Source organism: Astatotilapia calliptera, chromosome 20 (genome assembly GCF_964374335.1).
Source record: "Astatotilapia calliptera chromosome 20, fAstCal68.1, whole genome shotgun sequence".
Classification (NCBI taxonomy): domain Eukaryota; kingdom Metazoa; phylum Chordata; class Actinopteri; order Cichliformes; family Cichlidae; genus Astatotilapia; species Astatotilapia calliptera.
Window position 1 is genome coordinate 25945977 of NC_137441.1, and position 26820 is coordinate 25972796.

A 26820-nucleotide genomic window follows, 5' to 3' on the forward strand; every position below is an offset into this window, starting at 1 on the left:
TTGCTGTATTGTCATTATGATGACGGATAATTCTAGTTTAGACCTGTTACGGGTTGGATTTCAGGATATTCCTTTGTCCAGAATGGTGCCGCTCACAGCAGTCACAGCTACATTTCTTTATAGAAAGCCTCCAGTCCAGTTACACACCTGTCACAAGGAAAGCACAAAAAGCCTGACGTTTACCGGCAACAATAGCGACTATACAGACAATATCTGATACATTTGTAACATCAGCAGTCAATAATTTACTCTGGCACATCATCAGGCTTACTAAAGCTGCAGGCTCATTAACTAAAGGAGTGAGTAACTATTCTATTAACCTAAAACCTTCATCATTCCAGGTCTACATTAAAGTATCTGAAAGGCATTAAACAGACTTCAGTCAGTAAAAAGGAATAATTTCCTCTTAGATTCTTTTGAGTTGATGCAGTGTTCCTTTAGAGGAAGTCCTACACCGACCTCAGCGTTTCTGCGTGTTGTAATGACTCTGACACATAAAACTTGAGCGTCTCCTCATGGCTTAAACTGGTCTCCGAGGACCACGTGACATCGGAAACTTAGGAAGCCTGTTAATAAAAGCCACGCGAGCTGACAACAGAGACTTTAGATGCTGAGTCGCCAATCTGACAGTCAGCTGACGCTATCGTGGAGTGTTTAAAAAAAAAAAAAATAGGAAATGAGTCCTCTCTCTGCTTTCCCGTTCAACATCTGACGTTGGAGTTCATCGTGCTTTTCAGGTAGGATTTAGTTGCGGAATATGCAAATGATCAGAAATATTTTTATTATAATATTAGGTTATTTTGCCACCTCTAATAAAATTGCCTTAGTTGTCCTGTCGAAGTTTAAAGTTCCTTTTATTTTATTTTCTAACATACAGCAGGATTAACTTGTATTGATGTAATTATCGTGTGTATGCTGCTTACTCAAATACAGTAAATATTGGTGACGTGGTCTACTACAAAGGCTAGAATAACTAATGTAAGCAAATGAACCACTTTAACAGGACTTGGCAATATGTGATGGGAGTATGTGAAATGTGTGAGCCTCACTTCTGCAGGTATGTGACAATAACGGGAAAACGTACTGTAAGCATGTCCCTTCGTCTAAATACACTTTTCACAACTAAATTGTGTGAATCAGAAAAGTATTTATTATATAATAATTTGTCGACATTATAAATAACCAAAATACAGATAAATTATATTGGTTTAAAATCAATGCGTTAACGCGTCTGGGTCAAACTGAATTTGTTTTTTAAAGGACCAGCTCATTTAATTTGCACCGCAGGTCATATGACGAGTATGTAATCACGTGACTCGTGACTCACGGCTCTGACGCTCCACCAATCAGCTCACACTGAACCTGTTTGTTTCTCGCTTGCTTCGTTTTTACCTGCCATTTCTGACTTGTTCTTCTGAGGACTCCGCCGACACCTCCCAGGCAAGATAAATTTAGCACTTTGTTTACTATGAGTGGGGTCGTTTGGTGATGTTATCCACGTAAAAGCCGCGCACGTGATCCAGTAAACGGTTATCAGGTAGCTGCCGCTTAGCAGCTTAAGCTAACAGACCGTTTCTTGTTATCTGTTTTTGTATTACGTCTGAAAATAGTTTTAGGGCGATGCTAGCTGAATGTGGAAGTGAAGCGGCTGTTTTCATTTTTGTTTCGAACGGCATGTAGTTTGAGGTCCTTATGTGATGTTGTCGGTAGTGTCCTCCGCGCTTGTGCTATCATAGTGACTGTGTAGTGAAGATCTGGTTTCATAAGCTGAAGGTGTTGTTTTTACAGAGGCGTCGGTCAGCTTGAAGAACAATGTCCACAGACGGAGTCCTCACACGCGCCACCCTTGGATGGACTACTTCAGAAAACTTCACTTCTCTGTGTCCTAATGGGTCCAAATGGGTTTGGGAGGGCCTTGGGGAATGTGCCCAAGATGCCAGAGATATGGCCAGCGTCTACCTGGGCCTCCTGTCCATCCTCTGCTTCCTGGTGTCTTCATTTCCGTAAGTTTTTATGTTGGTGTCTGTGACTCTGAGCAAACCTTAACTGAACTAAGTGACCTGTATATTTCCATCTCATCTCTCTCTGAATAGTCAGATCAGTAATGCTGATTGTAATACTGCCTCTGATTACAGGCAGTATTACAACTCGTGGAAAAGTGGGAATATGGATCAAGCGCTCTCCATTTGGTTTTTGCTGTTGTGGTTGGGAGGTGACTCTTGTAATCTGATTGGGTCATTTTTGGCAGATCAGCTTCCGCTTCAGGTAAGTTGTAGGGATGTGATCCTTAAGTGGAGTTTAATGTAGAAAATATCAAAAGCAGTGGTGGATGCTCAGTGGTGTTTGTAAAACATCAGAAATTATGTGTCACTGGTTTTTTCTTTTATTTAATCCCCCCCCCCACCCCCCCACCCCAAAAAAAAAAACAAACAAAAAAAAAAAACAACTTTGTGTGGTTTGCAGTGTAATGTCGAAAATGTGTCATTTTTGTGTCATTGATGGAGAGATTTCGCAGTTCTTTCCTCCCCACTGCTGTCAGACTCCACAACAAAGACTCAAACTGATCAAACACACACATCCACACATGTGCAATAACACTAAGTGCGATACTCTTTATCTGACAAAGTTGTACTTTTACTCAGTTGTATTAAGCATTTGTATTCTATTTTTATCCTATTGTATATTTTATTCTGTTTATTCTACTGTATATAGTATTTTATTCTATTCTGTACAGCTGTGTACAGTATTTTATTCTTATAGTATTCTAATTTTTGCTTCATAACGTTTGCACTGTCCACTTCCTGCTGTGACAAAACAAATTTCCCACGTGTGGGACTAATAAAGGTTATCTTATCTTTTCAAGTTTATGTCAGCTAACTATTTCTTGATCAGTAAAATTTGTGTCATGTTGTTTTAGTTTCGCAATGGGCTGCATAGAAATACTGATCCATACAGCATTTGTAGACTGCTTTTTGGTTGTTGTTGTTTTGTTTTTTTTAAAGCAAATTCCATGACAACAGCTAAATCTGTGTTAAGAAAGTCGTTTTTTTCCATTGATCTGTGTCGTTTTGTTTGTCTCTCTTCTTTTCATTCAGCAATACACAGCTATTTATTACGTTGCAGCTGACTTGATCATGCTGAGTATGTACACGTACTACAAGCTGAAGAACAAAGCTTCTCAAGGTGAGCTTTTTTTGGGGGGGGTGGTTTGCCAGCAGTTTTCAATAGAAGAACCAATACCTCTCCTAGAATGTTGTAGCCTCTTTAGACCTGTGTGCTATCGACGTGACGAGAGGTTAATCTGTGTACCCTGTATTTATCTGATGAGGTGTCGTCTGGTCAATTGATTGAGTAACTTATATGTTGTCCTTTCACCAGGCAGGACACGTTTGCTCGTGGTTGGCGTATCCTGCTTCTTATGCTTTGCCACAAGCCTCACCCAACTCCCAGATGTAGGCCCCCACAAGGAAATCATTTCTTCTGGGTTCAGAAGTCGCTCCTTGCTCTCAACCTCTAGCACTAGCTCTATCACAGTGAGTCCTGTTTATTTGCTAAACTGATTTGAAGAAAACTTTTTTTTGTATGTGTGTGTAAAGTAGCATCTCCCCCTCTGTTTCTTCAGCCTTTTACCACTAAAGAGATTATTGGTTTCTGCATTGGGTCAGTGTCATCAGTCCTCTACCTCTGTTCCAGAGGTCCACAGATATACACTAATGTGAGTATGACAAAGTACGGTCTGGTATAAATGTGTAAAGGATTCTGCCCGACATCCTGCAAAGTGTAGGCAGTAGTCAGTAATCCAATGTTATAAAGAGGGAAAAATTACTTTAATTTGTCTCAAGGTTATTTAAGTCCTAGTGGCAAGCAAGAGTAGTATTTCCATGACCACGTACTGCTCCAAGTTTTAAATTATCTTTTAAATAAAGAATATTATCCAGTTAAGTTCAATATGTAAGCTAAAGCATGCTCGCAAATGTTTACTAAAGTGAAAGAAGAAATTTGCTGTACCTGAACAAGAGAAAATGCAAGTGAAACGGCCCGTTTCCCTTGCTAAAAACGAAACTAAAAAGCGCTATACTACTACTGCTTCGTCTCTTACCTGATGTCAGCCTGATTCAGTTGCATTTTAGTTGGTAAACCCACATAGTCTTGCTCACCCACTTAAACTGAGACTGTAACTTGCATGTTTTGGTAGATAGCTCAAAAACTAAAAAGAAAATCTATAAGTGTTTCGACTTTATCCATCTAACCGTGTACTTATTGGCTGTTGAAATGTCATCCATTCCTTTGTAAATAAAAGTGAATAAATTAACACAACATTTTCCTCACTTCCTTTTTCTGCTGTCTCGTTTTCCCCTGCAGTTCAAGAGGAAGTCGACACAGGGAGTTTCTTACTTCCTGTTCGCGCTGGTCATCCTGGGAAACACTACATATGGTCTAAGCGTCCTTTTGAAGAACCCTGACCTGGGCCAGGGTGAGAGCAGCTACATGATCCACCACGTGCCCTGGCTCATCGGCAGCCTCGGCACCCTCAGTTTAGACCTTATTGTATCCTTTTAAGAGAAGCGAAAACATGTACGGGGAGGCTGGGCCTCATGCCTCTGCTGCATGTATGTGGCACATATTTATGAAATTCTGACTGGAAGGGCAGCAGAGCTCTTTAGTGGGGATTAGTTGATTGTGTATTGAACACAATATGGCATATTAATAGTTGCAGGGAAACGGGTTCATGGTTAGGAAAGAAACAAGTCAGTTAAAGCTGCCTCAGTGAAGCCTGTAGGCTACTTCTTTCTTTGCACTGCGTTGAAATGAAGCCACAAGCTGTTTTGTTTTTAGTTAACAGTGACAGTGCAGAAGGGAGCAGCCTGATGATGACTTACATTTAGCAAACATCAGATCAGTGTGGTTCCCTAATTGTGGGTAGTGCGTGTAAATATTTATCTTGGGGTACATCTCTGCTGTCACTGTCTTATGCAGCTTATTTAAAGCTAGCCCATAATCGGCACTGGGACATGGGAAGGTATAGTGGACGTGTTTCTGTGAACGCTGGTTGATCGCTTCAGCCCAGTTTGGAGTCAGTGTTTGCTGAATAGTAGACTGTATTTTTTGTACTATGAATTATGGTGTTTGTCTTTCATTACTTTGCGGTCAAATATTCACTGAAATGAGTAATTAAGGAAGCAGCTGGAGTCTGTACTCTTCTGAGTGAAATCCTCTGGTACTGTCTGCTTTTGTATTTAAAAACAAACAAAACCGAAACATTTTTATGTTCTTTAACGCTGTGATCCAGATCTCTGTCCAGTTCCTGATGTACCGTAACGCTCGGCCACGGGTGGAAGTCAACCACGATGAGACAGCACCTCTTATCAGGAGCTAAACCAGAACAGCCAGAGCTCATCGGTGGTGATCGACCGAATGCTCGCTGTCAGTCGGATCTTTACAATCATCTTTCTGACGCCATCAGGATCTGAACTGGAGACTTGGTGTTATAGATGTATTTATTATGCTGTCAGCCTCTTTAATGTTTACAATCAAGTTTTGTATGTGATTAGTACAGCAGCAATTGAAGTTCTTCACTTTTAGTGAGTTTTACTTTTAGCGTTAAAGGGACGGTTAAAGGTTTCGGGTGTCAGACGTGGATGAAAATATCCCCGTCATCCTGAGACTGAAGTCTCCAAGCTCAGACTTGAAATTTCTAGTAAAAACATCTCGGCTGCATGTGAGCAAGCAAGGGACTGAAACCCATCTCCTATCAAGCAGGCTTGGTGGACCTGTAGCAAAGTATAACACATCCTTTCAGAAAAGGTGATCAGCCTGTATTTGCTTTGATTACCATTATGACAATTTTACTGTTTAATCAGTTTTATTATAACGGGGGGGACATTTTTCAACTTCCTGTAATTGGCTTCCCAACAACAGCAGGGACGCCTGTTTTAGTAATGGCCTTTTGTGAGCCTTTGTGTGCCCCGGTGCTTTCATAACGATACCGTGGAAAGAACTTCAGTCACTTTAAATTTTTAAAACGTGATAAATCTAAGGATTATAACAAGCCCAGATGTCTTTTGTCAGCAGGAGCCACTTGTTTACTAAGAAGTTAGGTGAACATGGCCCCTGAGCTCTCAATATGATGCCAACGCTCATGTGATATTATAAACTTGCTGCCTGGAGTGATGATGTCACTGAGAGGTTTCTCTTTTATTCTGGTGCTTTAAGTTGCCAAACCATTTGTCAGCTAGCTAACCACTGCATGAAGCCCTGATCTCTGTAATTGATACCTCCTGTAACTTGAATCCGGTGTTTTCCGGGGAGGGTACACATGACTGTAGTGATGTCTAACTGAACAAAAGAGTCACTTGTATTTGGTCAGTTTTAATTGGTGGTCGCACCAAGTGCCATGCTTATTTGTTTGTCTGGATCAGTTTTTATTGCACTGGTGATGAAGTCACATCGCTTAGCACAGATTTTCAGTACCTTCATGTTTTACATTTTCATCTTCAGTGTTTTGCACAAAAGTATGTACCTGCAGGTCTGGTAAATGTAACTTTGGGATAGAGTACTGAAAAGATTAAACTCATCCAGACCATATTTGCTCTGCTGCTTTCACTTTGAGTAAAGTCTCTGTTTTTTATTGAGTCATTTAGGATGAGAAAGGAGAAAAAAAAACTCTCTGGGGTTCTCCGTCTCTAACAGTTTACTTTCTTGACAACGCACATTTTCTTTTTTCTTTCTTTTTTTTCCACCCAGTAGAGGGCAAGGTCTGCACTTGGCTTTAATTATGACCTTTCGGCCTTTGCCTCTGCTGACCTGAACCCCCAGTGCGACCGCGTTTGACCTGCTTCTGGGAGGCCTCGACAGCTTTGTTGTTTTTCTTCATTAGCAGATTCACACTGACCCCTGAGTTGCACACCCACGCGTACCCACACATTTTCTCTTACTATTAAACATATATAATCCACTGAAAACACTAAGGGCCCACCCACAGAGGAAGTAAGGTCAGAACAAAACATATCAAGGGTTCAGTAAGTGTGTGTGTGTGTGTGTGTGTGTGTGTGTGGGGTTGGGGGGTGAATAGTGTGCGATTGTGAAACAGTGGCAGAGAGATTGTTAAACATGTTGGGGAGTTAGCAGGAAGAGTCAGTGATAGGGCGCATCCATCCATCACCAGACACGAACAAGAGGCTGTTTATAAACACGACATACTGGGAATTTCTTAATGAGACGATTCCAGTTCGTATGAGCAGGGGAGACGAGTGGGGAGGGAGCTTTGTGGCTTTTTGTTTCCAGTTCAAGTCCCGAGTGCAACCAAAAAACAGGCCACTTATGGGAAATATTAAGCAAAGTTAGTTTTTTTTCATCTGTCACACTACAATAACTAAAACATTAGGTTTAAATTGAAACGTTGCCCCTTTTTAAAAATGCATTTATTTATCCTGGTGTTCCTCGAAGAAAAAAATAAAGCTTATGAATCCTGCTTGACACTAAAGATCTTTGATCAGCATGTGCAGAAAAAACATCTCACGTGAAAGGTTCTGTTTACTCTGTGTGTGAGGGAGAGAGAGGCTGGGCTGCTGTCAACATTACAAATGGGAAAAGCTGGACAAAGTGACAGGACGGTGAAACAGTTGGCACAGCAGGAAAACTCAGTGGTGAGTCCCCAACCTCTAACTATCTGCAAAAGTAACCAAACTAAACCCTAACAAAGAGCTTCCCAACTACAGCAGTGTTTTCATGTAGCAAATCTAGATTTCATACCTCATTGTTTCATTAGAGCCAATATGGATTTTGTGGGTTCGTGTAAAAGAGGAAACTTGAACAATGAAATAAGTGATCAAATGTGGATGCTGTCGTGCACTAAATTGTCTTTTGGATCTTGTAAAAATCTGGAAACAAAAGGAAAAACATTTTTCCAAGTGTAGGGCTACGAGTTGCTGCAACAGATTATTGCTCATTGCCTGTATCCAGCAACTATATTTTAAAGTGCTGCATGAAAAGGTGAGCTATCATGTGCAATTCTAGCTGCATTTTTATTCTTGGGCTCTGCTAAAATGGTTTTGCATGCTTCACTATTAAGCTATTTACCTTAGTTAGCACCCGGGTGTACCCTCTCAGTTCATCCACTGTCTAAAACAAGACGTTTCAGCTCACTGCACTCTCCCTTTAAGCAGGTTTGGCAATAGGTTTGAGCAGTGGGCGAGGGGGGCCTCGTTTCTACTCTCACTGACGTCAGACAGAGTCAGGAGGGAAAAAACAACAATGTAAAGCGGACCATTTCGGGCAGTCTGTACCCCGATCTTTTGACTTTTATGGATACTGGCCTATTTTTTTTTTCTTTTTTTAAATAAAATTTTGTTTGTGGCTAGGATCGGCTCCATCACCCCCCGAAGAGAAGAAGAGGATGGATAGAAAACTTTGACTTTTTTAGTGGTCTTTTATTTCAGAGGTGGAACATAAGGAAAAATTATAATGGGGACCCCTAACCGGTTGAGGCAGATGGCTGCCCCTCCCTGACCCTTGTGTTTTTCCTTCCCACTGTCACCAAATGCTTGCTCAAATGGGGTCGTTTGACTTGACAATATAAAGCACCTTGAGGCGACTGCTGTTGGGAATTTTCGCCATAAAAAATTAAAAGTGAACTGAATTGAAAAATAATGCAAATAGAACACACTAGAGGACCAGCAGCTTTCACAGAGTAGAGAATACGGTTTCAAACAAATGCTCCGAGCAGACATAACTAATGTTTGACAATTTACATTCCTCCTTGTGATAGCTAAATCTCCCCCAGCCACTCTCACTTACATATGCTGAGGCGTAAGCTATGGACTTTACTCACAAAATCCAGAGGCCACTCTTGTATGAGTGTCAGCTTCCTGCGAGGATCAGTAAACAGTCCGGGCTGTTATCGAGCTGCAGCTACCAGCCAGCAGCTGTCTGATAGAGACGGGAGCCGATCGCACGGAGAGTACGTGCCGAACACGATTTATTATGTGCTGAATTTATCTCTGGGCTTATACTGTGTGAGTGATTCAGGACTAATGAGTTGTTGGTCTGGAGGGAACGCTGCGTTAATTGTAGTTTGCTGTGCTCGTGCTTATTTAGACATGCCAGACAACCGTTTACTCCCTTCTCATGTGGTTGGAGCCATGTTGCTGCACAAAATCCCCCCAAAAAAGTTCACTCCAGAATCCAACTGAACTAACCACACTTGATGTGAATGTGACCTAAAACTCTTTCCCTCCTTACCCTGCCATTTTCCTATTTTCATTTTATTTTTTTATGATACTCCCGTGGGGGCCTGTGTTCAACAGTCTGACACCTCCAGAAGATCCATGGTGACATTTACACGCTCTCAGATATTGTCCCCATCATTTAGAGTCACTCTCAGTGCCGCTGCCTGCTCCCTGTTCCTCTTCCGTTCTTCAGGGGTCAGAGGGAGTCAGAGGGATGGTTTGTTATCATGGTTTTTATTTCGACATACACTAGCATGTTGAGATGCGACACACTGCCTTTGACAATGAAATAGCTGTAACTCACTTCTTCTCACGCCAGAATCCATCAGCAACCCACCACTGAGATGCTTTTTAGTTGTTTTAGTGCAAATTGCAAACTGGCTAAAAAGTATTTTGAAAAGGCAGAAAAAAACATCACTTACTCTCATTTCTTTAGCTGAATATATGAAAAGTAACAAAAGTGTTTGGAAACTGGCTAAGTGGAAGACAAAGGAAAAAGTGACAGGGCTGCATAAAATATTTACAGCAAATGAACAGCATCTTAAAGTTGTGTCCTTAAGAAACAGGAAAGATCCGATACAGGACCTGAGATATGCATCTGGCCTTCAGTTGATCCATCCACTGTTCACTGAAGCCTCTACGGAAATGGTCTCAGTGGAAGGACAGCTGTCAAGAAGCCATTCATAAGAACAGAAAACAAGGAGCAAAAGATGAAAGATGCCAAGTTACACAAGAACTGGACCAAAAATCAGCAGCAACATGTTTTATGTAGAAAAGAATTTTAAAATTGATGCACCGTACATATCAACTGGAAAGAAGCTGATTGGCAACAGCTTTATTTTTCATTATGAGGGTGATTGCAAAGACACTGCCAATGCAGTAAAAGCATCCTCCACAGCAGTGTTCCACTGTAGATAGAAAAACACTGTGAAACGCTGTCCCGATGCATGCTCAATCATCCAGGTAAAGAAATCCCAAAAAGTTGATTCTGGTCAGAGAGATGGCAAACATTTGGTACTTAGGTACAAGAACAGATACTACTGTTAAAAAATACTCCAGTAATAGTCTACTTCTCTACTCAAATTTTAAAAAAAAAAGTACAGTGAAATATACTTAAAGTAAGAAAGTGAAAATAGCTCTTTGAAGGACGTTTCTATTTTTGTCCAGAGCTAACTGAACCTTGTGCTATATTACCTAATGATAAAATAAAATCAGCAGATGGGAATACAAACTTTAGTATAGTATTTTATTATTCTGATTATACTTAGCTTGAATCTAAAGAAAAATGAAAATGAAAAACAATCTCTTTATTTTCTGTTGCCTACATTGCATAGAGTGAGTTTGCCTCTAAACGGGAAAATGTGCACAGTCAGGGGCTAAAGTAGGATGGAGCAGGTGGGGAAATCCTAAAATGGGTTGCAATGGCTCAGCGTGGGGAAAAGAATGACAACGCAAAAATAATTTCTATTGAGAACTCAGTAGATTTTATTAATGTGCAGGCTGTGATCAGCTGACCTGCTGCTCTGTGTGGATGTACACAACTGAATTCAAGAAGATGTCAGCAGATGGCCATGAGTTGTCCTTTATGTCGATCCTCTACACCAGGGGTGTCGAACTCCAGGCCTCGAGGGCGTCAACACACCTGAATCAATGATCAGTTCATTACCAGCCTCTGGAGAACTTCAAGACATGTTGAGGAGGTAATTTAGCCATTTACATCAGCTGTGTTGGTTCAAGGACACATCTAAAACCTGCAGGACACCTGTGCTCTACACTGACAGTATTCGGTTTATGCTGTCTTTTTTGTTCTTAAAGAAACAGTGTGTTCTTTATTTTAGCAGACATTCATGTTCCCTCCATTCATCATCATGAATGGATGGAACGGTGACTTTGAAGGACAAAACAACCGAACTAGAATGAGAAAAGGAAAAAGTGGAAAAGCGAAGCTCAGAGATGCAGCATAGGATCAATGGAATGGCGAAAAACAACTCAGAGCTCATTAAGGGGATTATGTTGAACTTCAGCAACTTGAAGCACGAAAACACTGAAATGCAGGCGCAAAAGCAACAACAAGAGAAAATACATGAAGACCTGCAGCATACGCTTCAAGAAATCCAGAGAAGAAATGAGCAGTTGGAAGGCATGCTTCCCCACCTGCTGTAGCCTTGTGTTACGTCCCTCTGCAGCCCCTAATCATCTCAATGTGTTCAGCTGGTGCTAATTGGCCACACCTAGTCAGGTGTGGATAAAAGCATACCTGAGGCTCACTTGTCTTTGCCTTGGTGGCACTAGCTATTTTAGCCAACCTGGTATTCCATTTTAAGATAAAACCTCTTCTCACTAACAATCTGGGCCCGTATCCCTAAAGATTCTGAGAATCCTCTCAGAGAGCTCCTAACTTAACCTAAAAATTCCTTGCCAGGAGTTTTAGCTTAGAAGTGATTCCAGAACATTTTCAGTGAACTCTGAGCAAGGAATGGATGGAAAATCCTATGTTAGTGAGGAGGTGTGGTTGACCCCGTTGCTAGGTATGAGTCATCATTTCAAAAGCCGTGATTGGTTGATCCTACAAGTTTGATGGAAATGAGCTTTTGGTGATAATGAGCAAAGGATGTACCCTCAAATCAATAAACATATTATATACTCTAATCTTATGCTGACTGTAATTGTAAATAATATTTCACATTCAAGAAAATATCTGGAAAATGAATAGTAATCTGTAGGGGTTATAGCCATTAGAATCTAAAATATGTGAAAACTTAAACTCATTACACCCTGTTCAAATAATGATTCGTGTCTTATTTGCTCATATTAATATCCTAGCTGGCATATTTTGTACTTTCACTCCCATATGGACCCCGTTGAAAACAAGATGGCCTATCTCAAGAGGCTGTCCTTAATGAAGTAGAAATCACAACGTTACAAGTCCAGTGTGGTCTTAACGAGGGTAACACGGCTCAGCTTTTAGCAATGTCTGTGATTGCAGACCCAAGTCATCACTGCTGCATTGTTGCATTTTCCCGGTTGCCAAATACCTCGGGGTTGTGATTACTTTCGTCTCCGGTGTAATAGCGTTGTGGCGTCGAGTTGGTGAAGTAATTGCATCTCTAAGGAGATCCACCACAAACATGATTCCTGCACGATCCAATCTGTAGCATCTCAATAATTCCCTGTCATCCAGTGTTTGCAGGACATCTCTCCTGCCTCTTCTGTTGGCCATTTTGTGCAGCTGCTTAGGGGAACTCCTAAGCCACTAAAAGTCCTCTTCCCTGCTCTTAGCAGATCTCGCCTTAGGAGCCCTTTTAAGCGTTAGGAATCTTGAGGAATAGCTTTTATATTAACTGGGATTGTCGTGTCACTTTTAGGGGAAATTCTAAGAAAACGTCATGACTCTGAGAATTTTCTTAGAATTTGGCCGCTAGGAGCCACTTTTTGCACAAAGATTCTTTAGGGATACGGGCCCTGGTGTTCGTCTCCTTTTTTATGTTGCGGCCTTTGAGCCAGGTCGTAACACCTTCTTCCTCCACCTCTGTTCCATCTTAATTTTCACCTCTCCTCTGCCCTCTTTCTCCCCTCTCTCCCTTCCTCACCCCCCTACCAGTCCCAGCGGTTGACTGCCGCCTCCTGAGCCTGGTTCTGCAGGTTTTTGCCCGTTTAAAGGCAGTTCTTCCTTCCCACTGGTGCTTGCTCAGAGGGGATTGCTGGGGTTTTCTCTGCCCTGTCTCTTTCCTCCTTTCTATCTATTCCTTCTTTTCCCCCTTCTACCTGTCCTTTAATCACTTCTTTACAACTCCCCCCCACCTTTGATTTCCTCCATCATCTCCTGACCTTGTGTTCACTTTTGAGAACACATGGTAGAGAGATGGGGGTGGAACAATAAACACAATTGGCTACATTTGACGTGTCAGATCAATGTCTTCATTCAAGAATAATTCATCTTAATGATAAAAAAAAGAAACGGGTAATAGTGTGTTTTTGTGTATAATATGCATGCTATACTTGTTGTATCCAAATCCCTGAAGGAAAAAGAATAAGACAAATAAAAAAATAAAACGAAAATATATTTCTTTTTTTTCCCCCAGGTCAGTTTTGGTTTTAATTCCTGAATTGTATCGACTACCAGTTAGCCCGTATTAGTTCCTTTCAGGTTAATCTAAGTTCCTTTTACTTCTAACTCTCTGATCGATGTAAGCCCACTCAGTTCCAAAGTAATGAGACTTTTGCACAGCACTGCATGTATGACATCAAGATATAATTGAAGCCCATTGACCCTGGGAGTTGTCTGGCTTTTTAATGGATAGTTTTAACACCATGTGCAAGTTACATCGGTTGCAGACATTCATGTTCCCTCCATGATTCATCGTCTCCACCTTTTAGTTTATACATTTCTTCTGTATACAGCCGAAACCCTGCAAAACAATCCTCATCGGCATCATGTAAACTTTGATTCTAAACAGCGATTGGCGACACGATATTCACACTGTGAAGTACATTTTCAGAGAACAGCTAGCATGGTCACAGAACTACCTTTTGCGCTCTGTGTAAGTCTGATTTTTAAATGAACCAAAATAACAATATTGATTAAATCACACTGGATTTAATTTGGAACAATGCCGATAAAAGTCATATACATTAACAACAACACAAGGAAATTTAAGGAAGAAAAATAGAAAGTGTGAAAAAAGTGTCCACAGACTCACTAGACATCAACGTGCACTCTTCTACTGCAAGATGTTTGTGGCTTTTCATGATGTCCATTTCAAATCTCTCAGACTTTGACTGAGTCATTCCACCGAGGATTTGCTAACGTGCGTAGGTTCAGGTATGGCTCTTCAACTGGCCTTTTTCTTTTTTTGCGCTCTCTACTGTGATATGGGATTCATAGATGAGGCTACCTAGTCCTTGAGAAGAGGTACAACAAAACCACAGTGTAACATTTCAACCACCAAGTTTCACAGCTGGTATCAGGTTCTTTTCCTGAAAAGCTGGTTTGCTCGGATCATCATTTTCATAGGAAAAGCCTTTGGCCAAGCATGGTCAGATTTGTGTAGCCTCTGTTTCTTGCACTTTGATAGCAGCAGGGGGTTGAGTTACCCGGAGATCCTGTTATGAAATTTGGTGCCTTATAGATTTTTCTTTTCACAAAGTACACATGCAAATCTTTTACATAAATTGTGGATTTTTTTTTCAAGTACTAGTATGAATTCTAGGATATTTTGACAGTTTTTAAAATCCATTACCAGCCTCATAGGCATTCACAAACTTTACTCTGAAGCCCTTGTAGAGCTCTTTAGATCCTGGTTGAATGACACCAGACCCTGGATATCAGAGAGTTAAAAAACAAGACTTCCTGTAAGCAAGAGCGAATCACTGACACGTGTATTTATGTGAGTAAACACTTCTCCAACAGCTTTAAACAGCTACTTGCTTGTTTAAATCTATCGGAAAAAGTCAATTTGAATGTAATTATTACTGTTAGTTTTTAGAAACATCTCCCGGTAGTTTTATTTCTAGAGTCTTTCCCTTCTTTCTCTTCCTACCTTCCCAGGTTTGTTCTGTGTTTTGTGGCTGTCTTTGAAGTTCTTGATGATACTTCTCTCTCCAGTTCTTGACACTTTGGAAATGCTTGGGTAACTTTGTATATCCATCTCCTGCTCTGTGAGCAACAGCGATTCTTTTTCTCAAGTCTAAAGCGATTTCTTTCGTTTTTGGCACTTGATTTCTCAAGCGACGGCTCAAGCACTCGCTGAAGTTATTATACTGTGTGTAAATTAGAAGATAACCCTCAGTTTTAATTTGATTTTACAAACTTCGAGCATCACAGCGTTATAACACATTGCACAGCAGCGGTTTGTGCAATGGCTCGGTATAAAGGTCAGTTTTTTTATTGATCCTGGTCATTTTTGTTTCTAAACAAAAATCTCCAGGCTGCTTTCTAAAGAAAACTAATATGCTTAGAAATGCTCCAATGAAAATCCCTTGCCCTGTTGAAACACACTTTGACCCCCTGGAAAGTTTTGTGACAAATCTCACAGCGGGTTAATCGGTTTGTCCTTATTTATAGTTAATCAGGGTAAGTCAGAGTTTTCAAAAGTGTGACACATCTTTTGTTTTATGTACTTTTTCTTTAGGCCTTAGTTTGTACTTTTCCACAGTGTTGTGACCACATATGTATCAATTTACCCTTTAGACATCCACTTACAAAAAAACCACACTGTGTAGCCAGCAGCTACATTCCTGTTTCATTTGTCAGTGAGACTGATCGTGATTGCACCAGTGAAGGCTACAGTTTCATTGAGAATGATTGGCTCTCCCTTAGCCCTCTGCTGTGCATAAGTCAGTCCTGATTCCCATAATGAGCCAGCGAAAGAGATGATAGGCGGGTGGGAGGACACTATTAATCCTCAGTAAGCATGTTGCGTGTCAACCGGCCCTGCTTGGAGATTTACAGGCCTGTAATGGGGGTCACTCTTCCGTCTTCTCCGGGTGGTGCAGGCCTCGACTTCTTTTGCTCTGCCCTGGTCTGGTTAACTATTTGTGGGGAGGCGGAGGACCCCGAGAGCCTTAAATCTAATCTGTTGTCCAATATTAACCACAGCACAAACAGAACAGTGGTAAACAAAAGGAAGAGTAAACACACTCCCCAAGGCCTTTAGGACAAATATGGACAGTTACGTTCACAGCGCACAGTTAGGTACAACTTAAATAAAAGAAGCAAGGTTTGTTTATTCTGAAGGGAAACTTTAAGGAAGATTTCTTTTATTTGAAACGTGAGATTAATGGAAAATGTTTCTTTCGCCCAGTCCAGCTGTTGCACTCTTGTTACACAAACCTCAACATGCAAGGAATAAAGCCATCATCTTTCCCCAGCGTTTTCTGATCTATGACGTCCCAGTCAGGTCCAGCTGTTTGGACACACAGTCCCATCCCTGTCCCTCCTCGGTGTCCCCCCACTTTCCCTTTTGTCTATCCCCCTGGGATGTGTAATCCCTCCTCCAGCACATCATCCACCACCGACCAAGAGGATCAGCTGCACTGCTGCTCTCTGCTTTTTAAAAATAGGCTGGGATATCAGCTAAGAGACCTGGACGCATCCTGGGGATTGAGGAATGTCTCCACACTTCCCAGAGCCTTGATATCTGCGAGAATTCTCTGAGTAATTGTCTCTGTGTGTTTCTGGGTGTATGTGTGTGTGTGTGTATGAAGATAGATCCTGTATTACTAGTTAAAGAGAGAGGATTTTCTGTCCAGATGAGAGAGTGGACCGAGCTGGAGATGAGCTTCACGGCAGGGGGGTTTCTCAGCACCTCAGATGGTTACTGCTCCGCTGAGCAGCTCCAGTACTACGGTGAGTCCACAGTCATGCTCGTGCTCCTGCTTCTTTCTCTTTGGTGTCTTCATCTACTTTTACTTCTGTTTTCTCTCCAGCTTCTCTTAAAAGAACCACGAAATTGAAATATTAAACACTGCCTGATGGGATTTTTGATTCTTATTCTAAGCTAAATCTCATTCGTGGGGCATTAATATATCTAAATTGACACTGGAAAAAGGAAAAACTGACTTTAAGCATTTAATACCTTATGCAACTTGAATGTGTGCAGACATTTGCTTTACAAAAAACTCTCTAAATGATCAGTCAGTGCTACTGTAAAGAGCTCAATGGGAGACATCGTTTTTCAGAGCCAGTCTCCATATCAACCTGTAATCCACAGAATAAATGGGATTATTTCTTCAGGAGAAAGCAGTTACTATGGACACTGTTCACAGGATTTTCTTCTCACCTGAGCAGATGAAATCCAAACAAAGTACAAAATTTAGTGCGACAAGTATTAAGAAAGAAAATGTGGTTTCTGCTGTCACTTCTGCTCTAACCAAATCCCCCTTTGTATAAATTTCCATTTGTACTTTGAGAGGTTCTGAACTTCCTTGAAGGTTTTGGACACTTTAGCATTTTTCAATCTGCTGATCTAAACCTCGCTGGCTTGAAATGAACATTTAAATCAAAGAGAGAGCAGAATTTCACAATTTCTAGGCAGCAAAATGAGCATCCATGCTGCATAAGACACTCGAGACTTGATGACTCTTCTGCTGCTTTATTATGTCTACAGATTTGACACTGTGTACTGGTCACACAGATTGACATTAAGTAAGTGGGTCATAAATAGCTTATATTGTTACACGCTGATATACGACTGCCTTCTGTGTGCAGTGCAGCCTCATTCACTCTGACAGCTGATGAATGAACGCTAAGCCTTTATTTACGGCGTTTGAGAACTCAGTGACATGGAAAAAACAGTTCTTGAGGGGGATCAGCCGGCTCACCGCGTTCGCGACATGCAGAGAGGCTGAGCGTGCATCGGAGGATCTATTTATACTGACATGTATCATCAACAAAGTCTCCCTGTTGTCTCCCCTCCTGCCCTTTGGAGAAGAAGAAGGAGGAGAAAGGGAGGAGGAGGGGGAGCTGCGGGAGGTGCTTTGCTGGTGTTGTTTGGCTCCCTAGCGTGCGTGGGATGGAAGGGAGGCTGAGGAGTGTTTAGACAGCGTTCAAATGGTTTACAAACATTGCAAACAGCAGCTCAGTCACACAGTGAGAAAGCAAGGACCACCCCCCCACCAACTCCCCAGTTCCCCCTCCACCCCCCACCAAGCCAACCCATCGCCTAGTCGGGTAAAGACAGGAAACATCTGCAGGGAGAATGAAAGCGAGGAGGGGAAATTAAGCACAGAGAAGAGTTCATTAGTAGGCTTTCAGCTGATCAGAGCAGGGACATTAGTCCACTAAATGTGAGCTGCAGCAGCTCTCAACATGTTCTGTCATTTATCATCAAACACGCTTGTAATTTAGGCTCAGAACTCCTCGGGATGCTTTTGAGGAAGCCTCAGTCACAACTGATGATTGATGACACGCATGGGGTCTCTGAGGAGAAACTGACCACACGCAGGGTGGCGTTTTTATGTTGCTTATTTTTGAGGTTACTAAAAGAGAGAGTTGGGAATAGGAATGGATTTCACATAACCATGATATAACTATTCAGATTTGTCTATTTGCCAAAGATATAAGTTGAATTACTTCCTGAAACAAAGGTAGCTCTAACAATTTTATGTGTGATGATCAATTTACTCAAAATGGGAAGTCAACTCTGAAAATGTGACTCAAGTGGAGTCGCCAGCATGGTTGGGACTGCTCGGTTGTTATCTGACACGCACAGAAAAGGCTCTCATTCATGCGGCTCTACAGTCACTCTCTGTTTCCTTTCATCCTGTCTTTGTTCTAAACTAACTTAATCTGTTGCTCACTCCATGCATTGTGAAAGGGTTTAACACTTGTCAAACCACACTGAGTGTTAAAAGGCAGGATATGGCGACCTTTGCTGCTTTGATTTATTTATTTATTTTTTGAATATTGTCTCCTGGAAATTCCTCTTTATGTGCATGTGCTACAGCACCACTGCAGGATGCCCGATTTTCTGTCAGAGCTCGAAGACGTACCTCACTCTCTGCACAGTACTGTGCAAGTCTCAAGCCATTCTTCATTTGTTTATATTTTGGTCAGAAAAGGGGAAGAAAACATTTGCAGACACATTTAAATACAGTATGTAATGCAGTATATAAGGCAAAAATAGAGTTTGTACAATTTTGCGTACCTCTAAAGTTAATATTTAGTATGATCATCTTTTGTTCTTTGATGCAGCCTGAACTCTCTTAGGCAGCTTTCTTTAAGTAGACGTCAGTAATAGTTCTCCAAGCTTCTTTGGGGACGTTCAAAGTGCTTTGTTGGATGTTAGCTGCCTTTTGTTCTGTTCTCTGTTAAGGTGATTCCCACACTGCTTCAATAATAGAGATGTCTATTAATAGAGACTTTGGGGACACCGTGACTTATAATGTCCCATTTTATGTTTAAAAAAAAAATCCCCAATATGCATTTACTTGATTTGGACGAAAGTCTGACGATCATTTTTGCTTTCATAATTCCATTCATTTTGAGAAGATATCCAACACAACTGGCTGAAATGCCACCCCAAACCATGACCCAGCCTCCACCATGTTTCACAGATGGCTGTACATACTCACTGTTGTACCTCCCTTCTGACCTCTGAGGTATACTCTTTTTTTTTCTGCTCCACTTGGCCAGTTCCATATTTTTAAGGGCACCCTGCATGCATCATGCCATAATATGCTACTTTTTCAGCTAACAGCTCTTTGGGAATCACCTTGTTGGACAGTTATTGTAGATTTTGTAGATTTTTGTGAAAGGCTGCTCTTAAAAATCGGTTATTTGCTAAATTGTCTGTTATGTGTAGAAACAAGTCTGGTTCATTCCTTGAGGAAGGTGCTTTTTTATGCTTGAATGGTTTATAAGTCAGTGTATTTGGCTTTGCAATTGAAGAAAAAACAATGCAGTTACTGGACTGAAAATGAGTGAAAAAGCAGCCAATATCCAAAGCACTTTGAAAGACTTAGAAAGCCTTTAGAGCTATTGGCTAAGGCCACTTTAATACAATTACAAGCAAAATGTAGAGAAATGAGGTGTGGCTCAAGACTTCTGCACAGTACTGTATATAGTGATACACATTTTACTACTATATACTGTATACACATGTCTGTGAAGGTTCTCAGTCATCTAGGTCATCGTAGTCTAAGGAGCTTGGAAAGAAAAGCGTCTGGACTTCTTTAAGTTGCTTGAAGACGTTTCACCTCTCATCCGAGAAGCTTCTTCAGACGCCTTAACGCCCACTCACATCCTGGGCCTTCTGACCTCAGGAAATCACATGATAGGGTGGGGCTAGGTTTCACAATGAGTTCACCCAAAACTTTGGCTGAATGTGACCTACACCTGTTTTCACACCTTGGCTCACGTGATTAGGTAGAGGATCATTAGGGGGGTCCATTGTCCCTCTTAGGGGGACACTCCCACAGGGCTCTTCACTATTTGATCTTAGAACTGAAGAAGCTTCTCAGATGAGAGGTAAAATGGTCTTCAAGCAACTTAAAGAAGTCCAGACGCTTTTCTTTCCAAGCTCCTTAGACTACGATGACCTGGATGACTGAGAACCTTCACAGACATATGTTCATATAGTAGTAAAATTACTATATATACATATACTCATTTTACTATCATGTGTACATATACACGGTTTACACACATTAAAATCAATGAACTAGTCCTTCCTAATCTTCATCCAACATGTTTTAGCCCGAAAGTTCCCATTTCCTGAAACTCCTGAAGGTTGGGTGGGCTCTCTGTTTAATCAGTGCATAACAGATCCCACAGCAGTCCCAGTCGAACAGTCCAGCTGTACTTTAAGAGGCTGCCAGTGGTCACACATGTTTTCTCAGTGGAGTCAGTGCTTGCAAAACACAAGCAGCTGACCCACACTCTGACATGTTTTAGGTCATCCCAACAACGAACTGAATGAATGATGGACTAAATGAAGAATCCAGAAAAAGGGGATAAAAAAATAAAAGAAAAATAATAATAAAAAGAAAAATCCTAAATGGCACTGGGAGTTCTCAGCTGCATCCTGTTTCAGCAGTCTGAACAAGTTCACAGGGTCTCACTCTCAGCTTTTTATTGTATCCCATAAGACCCATTAAAGCAGTCACGACTCACGTAAATTCACATTCCTCTGAACGCTTTTTGACTTCGACCAGCGTCACAGAGTTTCCTTAAACGTTCATTCATGTTTCAGTCACGCTAGTGTAATCACTTATTCCCTGTAGGTTAGATGCTGTATGTGTGTGAAAGATTTACAATACTGACAAGATTTTCAATTTGGAAAGAATATTTGCTACACCTAAAGTCATAAATCTTACACCATGGCACTTGAGCGCTATTTAAGTGGATCACAGCCTGATGTAATCATAACAATATCCTACATACAGTCAGGAGGCTGTAGTGACATAAGGAGATGCTAGGGATGGTCCAATGTGGTGACGCAGGAAGGAAAGAAGAAGAAGAAGGAAAAAAAATGATGGAGTGTTATGAATTGTGAGGACAGGTTGCAGCACAGGTGTGTGATACTATAAGATTACCTTAAGCATGATCCTGTATTTCACTTAAAACCAGCTGTTTGTCTCTCATCATTTCATCATCGTGACTCCAGATAAAAGTTCATTTGCTCCTGGTTAAAGATAGCGATCTTTAAATTCAAATTCAAATTCAAATTCAAATTTTTATTTGTCACGTACACAGTCATACACAGTACGATATGTAGTGAAATGCTTGGACAACTGCTCGTGACCTAAAGAAAACAAAAAAGGAAAAGGCTATGAATAAGATAGGAAATAAATATGAAAAATTAAAAAGGGTAAATTTAACTAGGAAGGAATAGAATATAAATTAAGGTTAAAAATGAAATAACTGTACAACACAAATTAGAATGAAGGGTAAATTTAACTGGGAAGAATAAGATAAAGATAAATATATAAATTAAAGTTGAAAATAAAATAACTGTACAACAAAATACACAATACACAATATAGAACTATATAAGAATGTATGAAGAAATCTAAATATAAATAAATATATACACAATAACAGCAGCTGTACAAGCATTAACCGGAAATGAAGAATATAGTGACCAGTGTTGTGCAAAACCAAAGTCCAGAAAGTCCAGTGTGTGTGTAAGAACCATATGTGTGGGTCAGTACTGTGTGGTGGTGTGATTGAGAGACCGTATCGCCTGCGGGAAGAAGTTCCTCCTCAGTCTCTCTGTGTTGGTCTTCAGGGAGCGGAATCGCTTTCCTGACCTCAACAGAGAGAACAGTCTGTTGTTGGGATGGCTGAGGTCCTTCACCATCTTCCTGGCCTTGGTCCAGCACCGCCTGCTGTAGATTGAGTGCAGGTCAGGGAGCTCGGAGCGGATGGTGCGCTCAGCTGACCGCACAACCCTCTCTAGAGCTCGTCTGTCCTGCATGGTGCTGTTCCCGAACCAGGTTAAGATGTTTCCCGCCAGGATGCTCTCTATGGTGCACGAGTAAAAGTTCCTGAGCACCTTGGAGGGCAGTTGGAAGTCTCTCAAGCGTCTGAGGTGGTAGAGACGCTGTCGGGCCTTTTTCACCACAGTGTTGATGTGACAGGACCATGACAGGTCCTGCGTGATGTGAACTCCGAGGTATTTGAAGCTGTCCACTCTCTCCACTGGGCACTCGTTGATGACGGGGGTCTGGTAGTTCCTCTCCTGCTTAGTGCTGAAGTCCACTATCAGCTCCTTTGTCTTACTGACGTTTAGAAGGAGGTTGTTCCTCTGGCACCAGTTCTCCAGATTCCTAATCTCCTTCAGGTAGGCCGTCTCGTTGTTATCAGAGATCAGGCCCACCACGACGGTGTCGTCAGCAAACTTGATGATGGTGGTGGAGCTGGTAGTGGCCACACAGTCATATGTGTACAAAGAGTACAGCAGGGGGCTCAGAACACACCCCTGGGGGGCTCCAGTGCTGAGAGTGGTGGAGGCTGAGACATGTCCGCCCATCCTTACTGCCTGTGGTCTGCCAGTTAGGAAGTTGGAGATCCACTGACACATAGATGAGCTGAGTCCCAGATGCTCCAGCTTGGTGGTGAGTGTGGAGGGAATTATGGTGTTAAATGCAGAGCTGTAGTCTATGAAGAGCATTTTAACATAATTCCCCCTTCTAGTGTCCAAGTGAGTGAGTGATGTGTGGAGGAGATGAGAGATGGCATCGTCTGTGGAACGATTTGGACGGTAAGCGAACTGTAGTGGGTCCAGTGTGTCTGGTAGTGAAGAAATGATGAAGTCTCTGACCAGGCGTACAAAGCACTTCATCACTACTGAGGTGAGGGCTACAGGGCGATAGTCATTGAGAGAAGCAGGGTGGGGTTTCTTCGGGACAGGAACAATGATGGACTCTTTGAAGCATGTGGGGATCACCGACTGAGATAAAGAGATGTTGAATATCTCAGTGAACACAGGAGCTAGCTGGTATGCGCAGTCTCTGAGGATACGACCTGGGATGCCGTCTGGTCCTGCTGCTTTCCTGGTGTTCACTCTCTTGAAGGCTCTCCTTACTTCATGCTCGGAGATGGCGAGCACGTTTCCGGTGCTGGCAGTATCTTCCTGTCTGCAGCCGTTAGCGCCGCTAACACTAGCATTGTGGGTGATCTATGTTAGCTCAGTTTGTATAACGCCAATTCCAAAAAAGTTAGAAATCAATAAAAATGGAATGCAATCCTTTGAAAATCTCATAAACTGTTATTCTATTTACAGTAGAACACAGAAAACATATTCAAAGTTTAAATTGAGAAAAATAACCATTTTAGGGAAAATATGATCTCATTTTGAAAATGATGGCAGCAACATGTGTCAGTGGGATTGGGTCAACAAAAGTATGTGGTAGGGTTGTGCCATATGACCAAAATTTCATATCCCGATATAAGAATTGTATCGTCCCGATAACGATATAAATCACAAAAATGTAACATTTTCTGTAAATTCTGTGAATCTTGGGCAGCTCGTCTTGAGTCGAGTGTTTTAACCGATGCATGAAACGATACATTTTTAGACATAAGTTGTAACAGCCGCCGTTTTCTTTGTGAGTATTTATTACACGGCGTGTAATAAATACAGGAAAAGCCTGTTCTAACGTTTGAGTCTAAGGTTTATTTTTTAGCACCTGGTGGCTCTTTTTTAATTCTCATCCGTAAATAATCTGCTCTTTCACGTGATTCAGTTTATTTTGAAAAGTCACAACAGGATCTTGAGCTTTAATGTGAAAAGTTTATGTGGAACATAAACAAGCGGACACGCGATGGTGTTACCGTGGTTGTTGCTAACCAAAACGCATAAAACCAAATGCATAAAAACCGGCGTGGTTATATTAAATATAAGAGAAAGAGAGAACTTTAATAAATTAATGTAGGCACTACAGTGACCATCAATACGATGAAAAAATATTGCCGTAAAGAGTTTAATTTGCGACACCACGAAACAAAAGATAGCGTAAAATGAAACGATAGACGTTTTTATATCGTCATCCGATATATATCGTTATATCGAACAGCCCTAGTATGTGGTACTAAAATGAAACGGCTGGAGGCTAATTTGGTTAACTGGCAACAAGTCAGTAACATGACTGCGTATAAAACGTGAATCTCAGAGTGGGAGAGTTGTACAAAAAACTGCATCTATAAATCTATATGTACCAGCAACATAAAACTGGTAAAAACTCTGAATATCTAATCATCTTCAGTACATGTTATCATCAAAGGATTCACAGAATTTGGAGAAATCTCTGAGCACAAGGGACAGTCAGCGTTGGGTGGATATGGTCTTCGGCCATAACAGGCGCAATGCCTGTGAAGAAAACTTACTGTGCCATCCACAAATGGAGGTTAAAGCTCTGTGATGCGAAGCAGAAGCAACATGTGAACGGGATTCAGAGAGTCTGCCGTCTTCTTTGGGTTGAAGCTCGTTTAAAGTGAACTGAGGCAAAGAGCAAAACTCCTTTTCTGGAAATTTGCATAATGAAAAAAAAAACACAACAAAATAGGCGTAAATGAGGCTCTGTCCCAACTTGTTTTAAGACGTGTTGGTGCCATTCAAAAATATTTTATTCTTTTCTTTACTTTTGATGTTTTCTGTGTTCTGCTGTGAATACAACAGTAGTGTATGAGTTTTGCAGATCAATGCATTCTGTTTTTATCTCCATTTTACACAGTGTACAACTTTTATTGGATTTGGGATTCTTACAAAAGGTTCAGTGATTTGTCACAGCTGCTGAGCACTGCAGCTTTTAGCAAATGCTACTCCAACTGGAATAAATGGTTCATCTCCTGGTGGATAATTCTTTAACTGTGGATTAATAGAGGTTTTACTCCAGTGACCATTTCCATTAAATGTCATGTTTTATACTTGAATCGTTTCTCACAGTTTAGCACAACCAAGGGAATGAAAATCTGAATACAAATTTTGTATGTATGGAGACAGAGTGGGTTTAAACTGCAAGGCCACATCAAAAAGTCAGCTGTCCGAGTAATGTATTTCAAGGAAACCTCATTGTGTTCATTTCAAGCTCCATATTTCCGTTATTGGACTCTATTAGAGAAGCTTTGAATCACACTTGCCTTATACTTACTTATACTGTCTGAAACAAGCCACCCTTCCTCCAGTCAGCTTTCTTCTAACTGGCCAACCTTGACAAACAGAAAGCAGAGCTGCTCTGTTCACACGTGGACCTATGACTTATGTGATCCTACATCAGTGTCATCTCTCATCAACATACAGAGCCAGTTAAAACTTTTGACCCTGGACTTTGATTTCAGATATGCTGGCTGACCCCCTGGGCTATCCCCTGCAGGACCCTGACCTCCAGCTCCTCCCATACAGCCAACAACAGTATAGTCCTGCCAACCTGCCCTTCTCCCACTATGGTTCTCCACCCTCCTCTGCCCCCTCTCCCTCCTCCTCCTCCTCTTCCTCTCAGCTCTGTAACCCACCATACCATTACAGCCCTCACTGCCTGGAGGCCCCTTGCGATCCGAGCCCCGAGCCCCACTGTGGGGGCCTCTTTGCTCAGGGCCTCGGATCTGTAGGACTGCCAATGGGGCGGAGGTCCCGGATGGGCTCGGGTGGAAAGAGCAGAGGTCAGGATGAGCTGTGTGTGGTGTGTGGTGATAAAGCATCAGGATACCACTACAATGCTCTTACCTGCGAGGGATGCAAAGGTATTTATTTGATTGCTTTCTGATCTTCATATTTTTCTACTTCTTAGCATCAGCGCGTCATGTTTTACCTTTCGCTACAGGATTCTTCAGACGCAGTGTCACCAAGAAAGCTGTGTATCACTGTAAGAGTGGCGGTAGCTGTGAGATGGATATGTACATGAGGAGGAAGTGTCAAGACTGCCGTCTGAGGAAGTGCCGAGCTGTGGGAATGCTGGCTGAATGTAAGGCTCAAATACAAGAAACTGATTGACTGAGGTTGTAATGTAATCAGAGAAATGATTAGTGAGATTCCAAAAAACAAATATGTCACTTTGTGGTTGTGCAGAAAATAATACTTTTTACCCTCTCTTCAGGTCTGTTGACTGAGGTGCAGTGCCAATCCAAACGCCTGAGGAAAGGAGGTAAAAGCAGAGGGCAAGAGGAAGAGGAGAACACAGACACCAGGAGAGTCAGCTCTACCAGCAGGCTACCCGGACAGGTGCGGCACACCTGTGCTCGATTGGATACTTTCCTAACTTCAGAGTTCGAGGTTCAAGATTATTGTGCCACATGGGCTAAACAAATTCAGCATAGCAGCAAGAGTTCACATAAAACACAATATACAGGAACAACTTTAACAGCACCAATATGGGTGAATTATACAAATGATTACATGGTATGCTAATTCATAAGGAAATGAAAGTGCCAGAGTAGTGCACAGTGATAATAAAGTTTATTTAAAGCCTGGAAGGAAAGCTGGCAAAATCTTAATAGACTTATCAGTATAACTGTCTCCTGATTAAGGCACTAGCTCAGACTCCAACTACAGCATTTTGTTAAACCCATGAATTGCAGAGTATAGGTGCTCTTATGCTCGTTGGAAAATGTCTTATTCTTTCTCCTGCTACCCCAGTGCTGTTTAAGTGCCCA

General features: G+C 41.5%; 2 protein-coding genes across 7 annotated transcripts in view; both read left to right on the plus strand.

Annotated features, from left to right (window-relative positions):
• Positions 1-442: 442 nt before the first annotated feature.
• On the plus strand, positions 443-6585 carry slc66a1 (solute carrier family 66 member 1). Of its 4 annotated transcripts, XM_080295169.1 has the most exons (9): positions 443-737; positions 1004-1057; positions 1789-2003; positions 2136-2265; positions 3096-3183; positions 3379-3533; positions 3623-3715; positions 4363-4548; positions 5291-6585. In XM_080295169.1, the coding sequence occupies exons 3-9, from the start codon at positions 1813-1815 to the stop codon at positions 5375-5377; spliced, it is 930 nt and encodes a 309-aa protein (XP_080151295.1). In that variant the 5' UTR covers positions 443-737; positions 1004-1057; positions 1789-1812; the 3' UTR covers positions 5378-6585. The 4 variants fall into 4 exon arrangements, with proteins under 4 accessions (XP_080151295.1, XP_026009054.1, XP_026009053.1 ...); XM_026153269.2 differs by lacking the exon at positions 1004-1057 and having other exon boundaries at positions 444-737; XM_026153268.2 differs by lacking the exons at positions 443-737; positions 1004-1057 and adding an exon at positions 1284-1440.
• Positions 6586-7541: 956 nt separating this feature from the next.
• nr1h5 (nuclear receptor subfamily 1, group H, member 5) overlaps positions 7542-26820 on the plus strand; it is a 28206-nt gene continuing 8927 nt past the window's right edge. The window contains exons 1-5 of one of the 3 annotated variants that reach the window (XM_026153824.2): positions 7542-7646; positions 16479-16575; positions 25510-25911; positions 25992-26132; positions 26265-26389. In XM_026153824.2, coding sequence (XP_026009609.1) covers positions 7584-7646; positions 16479-16575; positions 25510-25911; positions 25992-26132; positions 26265-26389 — 828 coding nt within the window. In that variant the 5' untranslated portion in view covers positions 7542-7583. Of the gene's footprint in view, positions 7647-9715; positions 10928-15227; positions 16384-16478; positions 16576-25509; positions 25912-25991; positions 26133-26264; positions 26390-26820 lie in introns of those variants that run through there. The other 2 variants (XM_080295167.1, XM_026153825.2) reach the window with 2 other exon arrangements.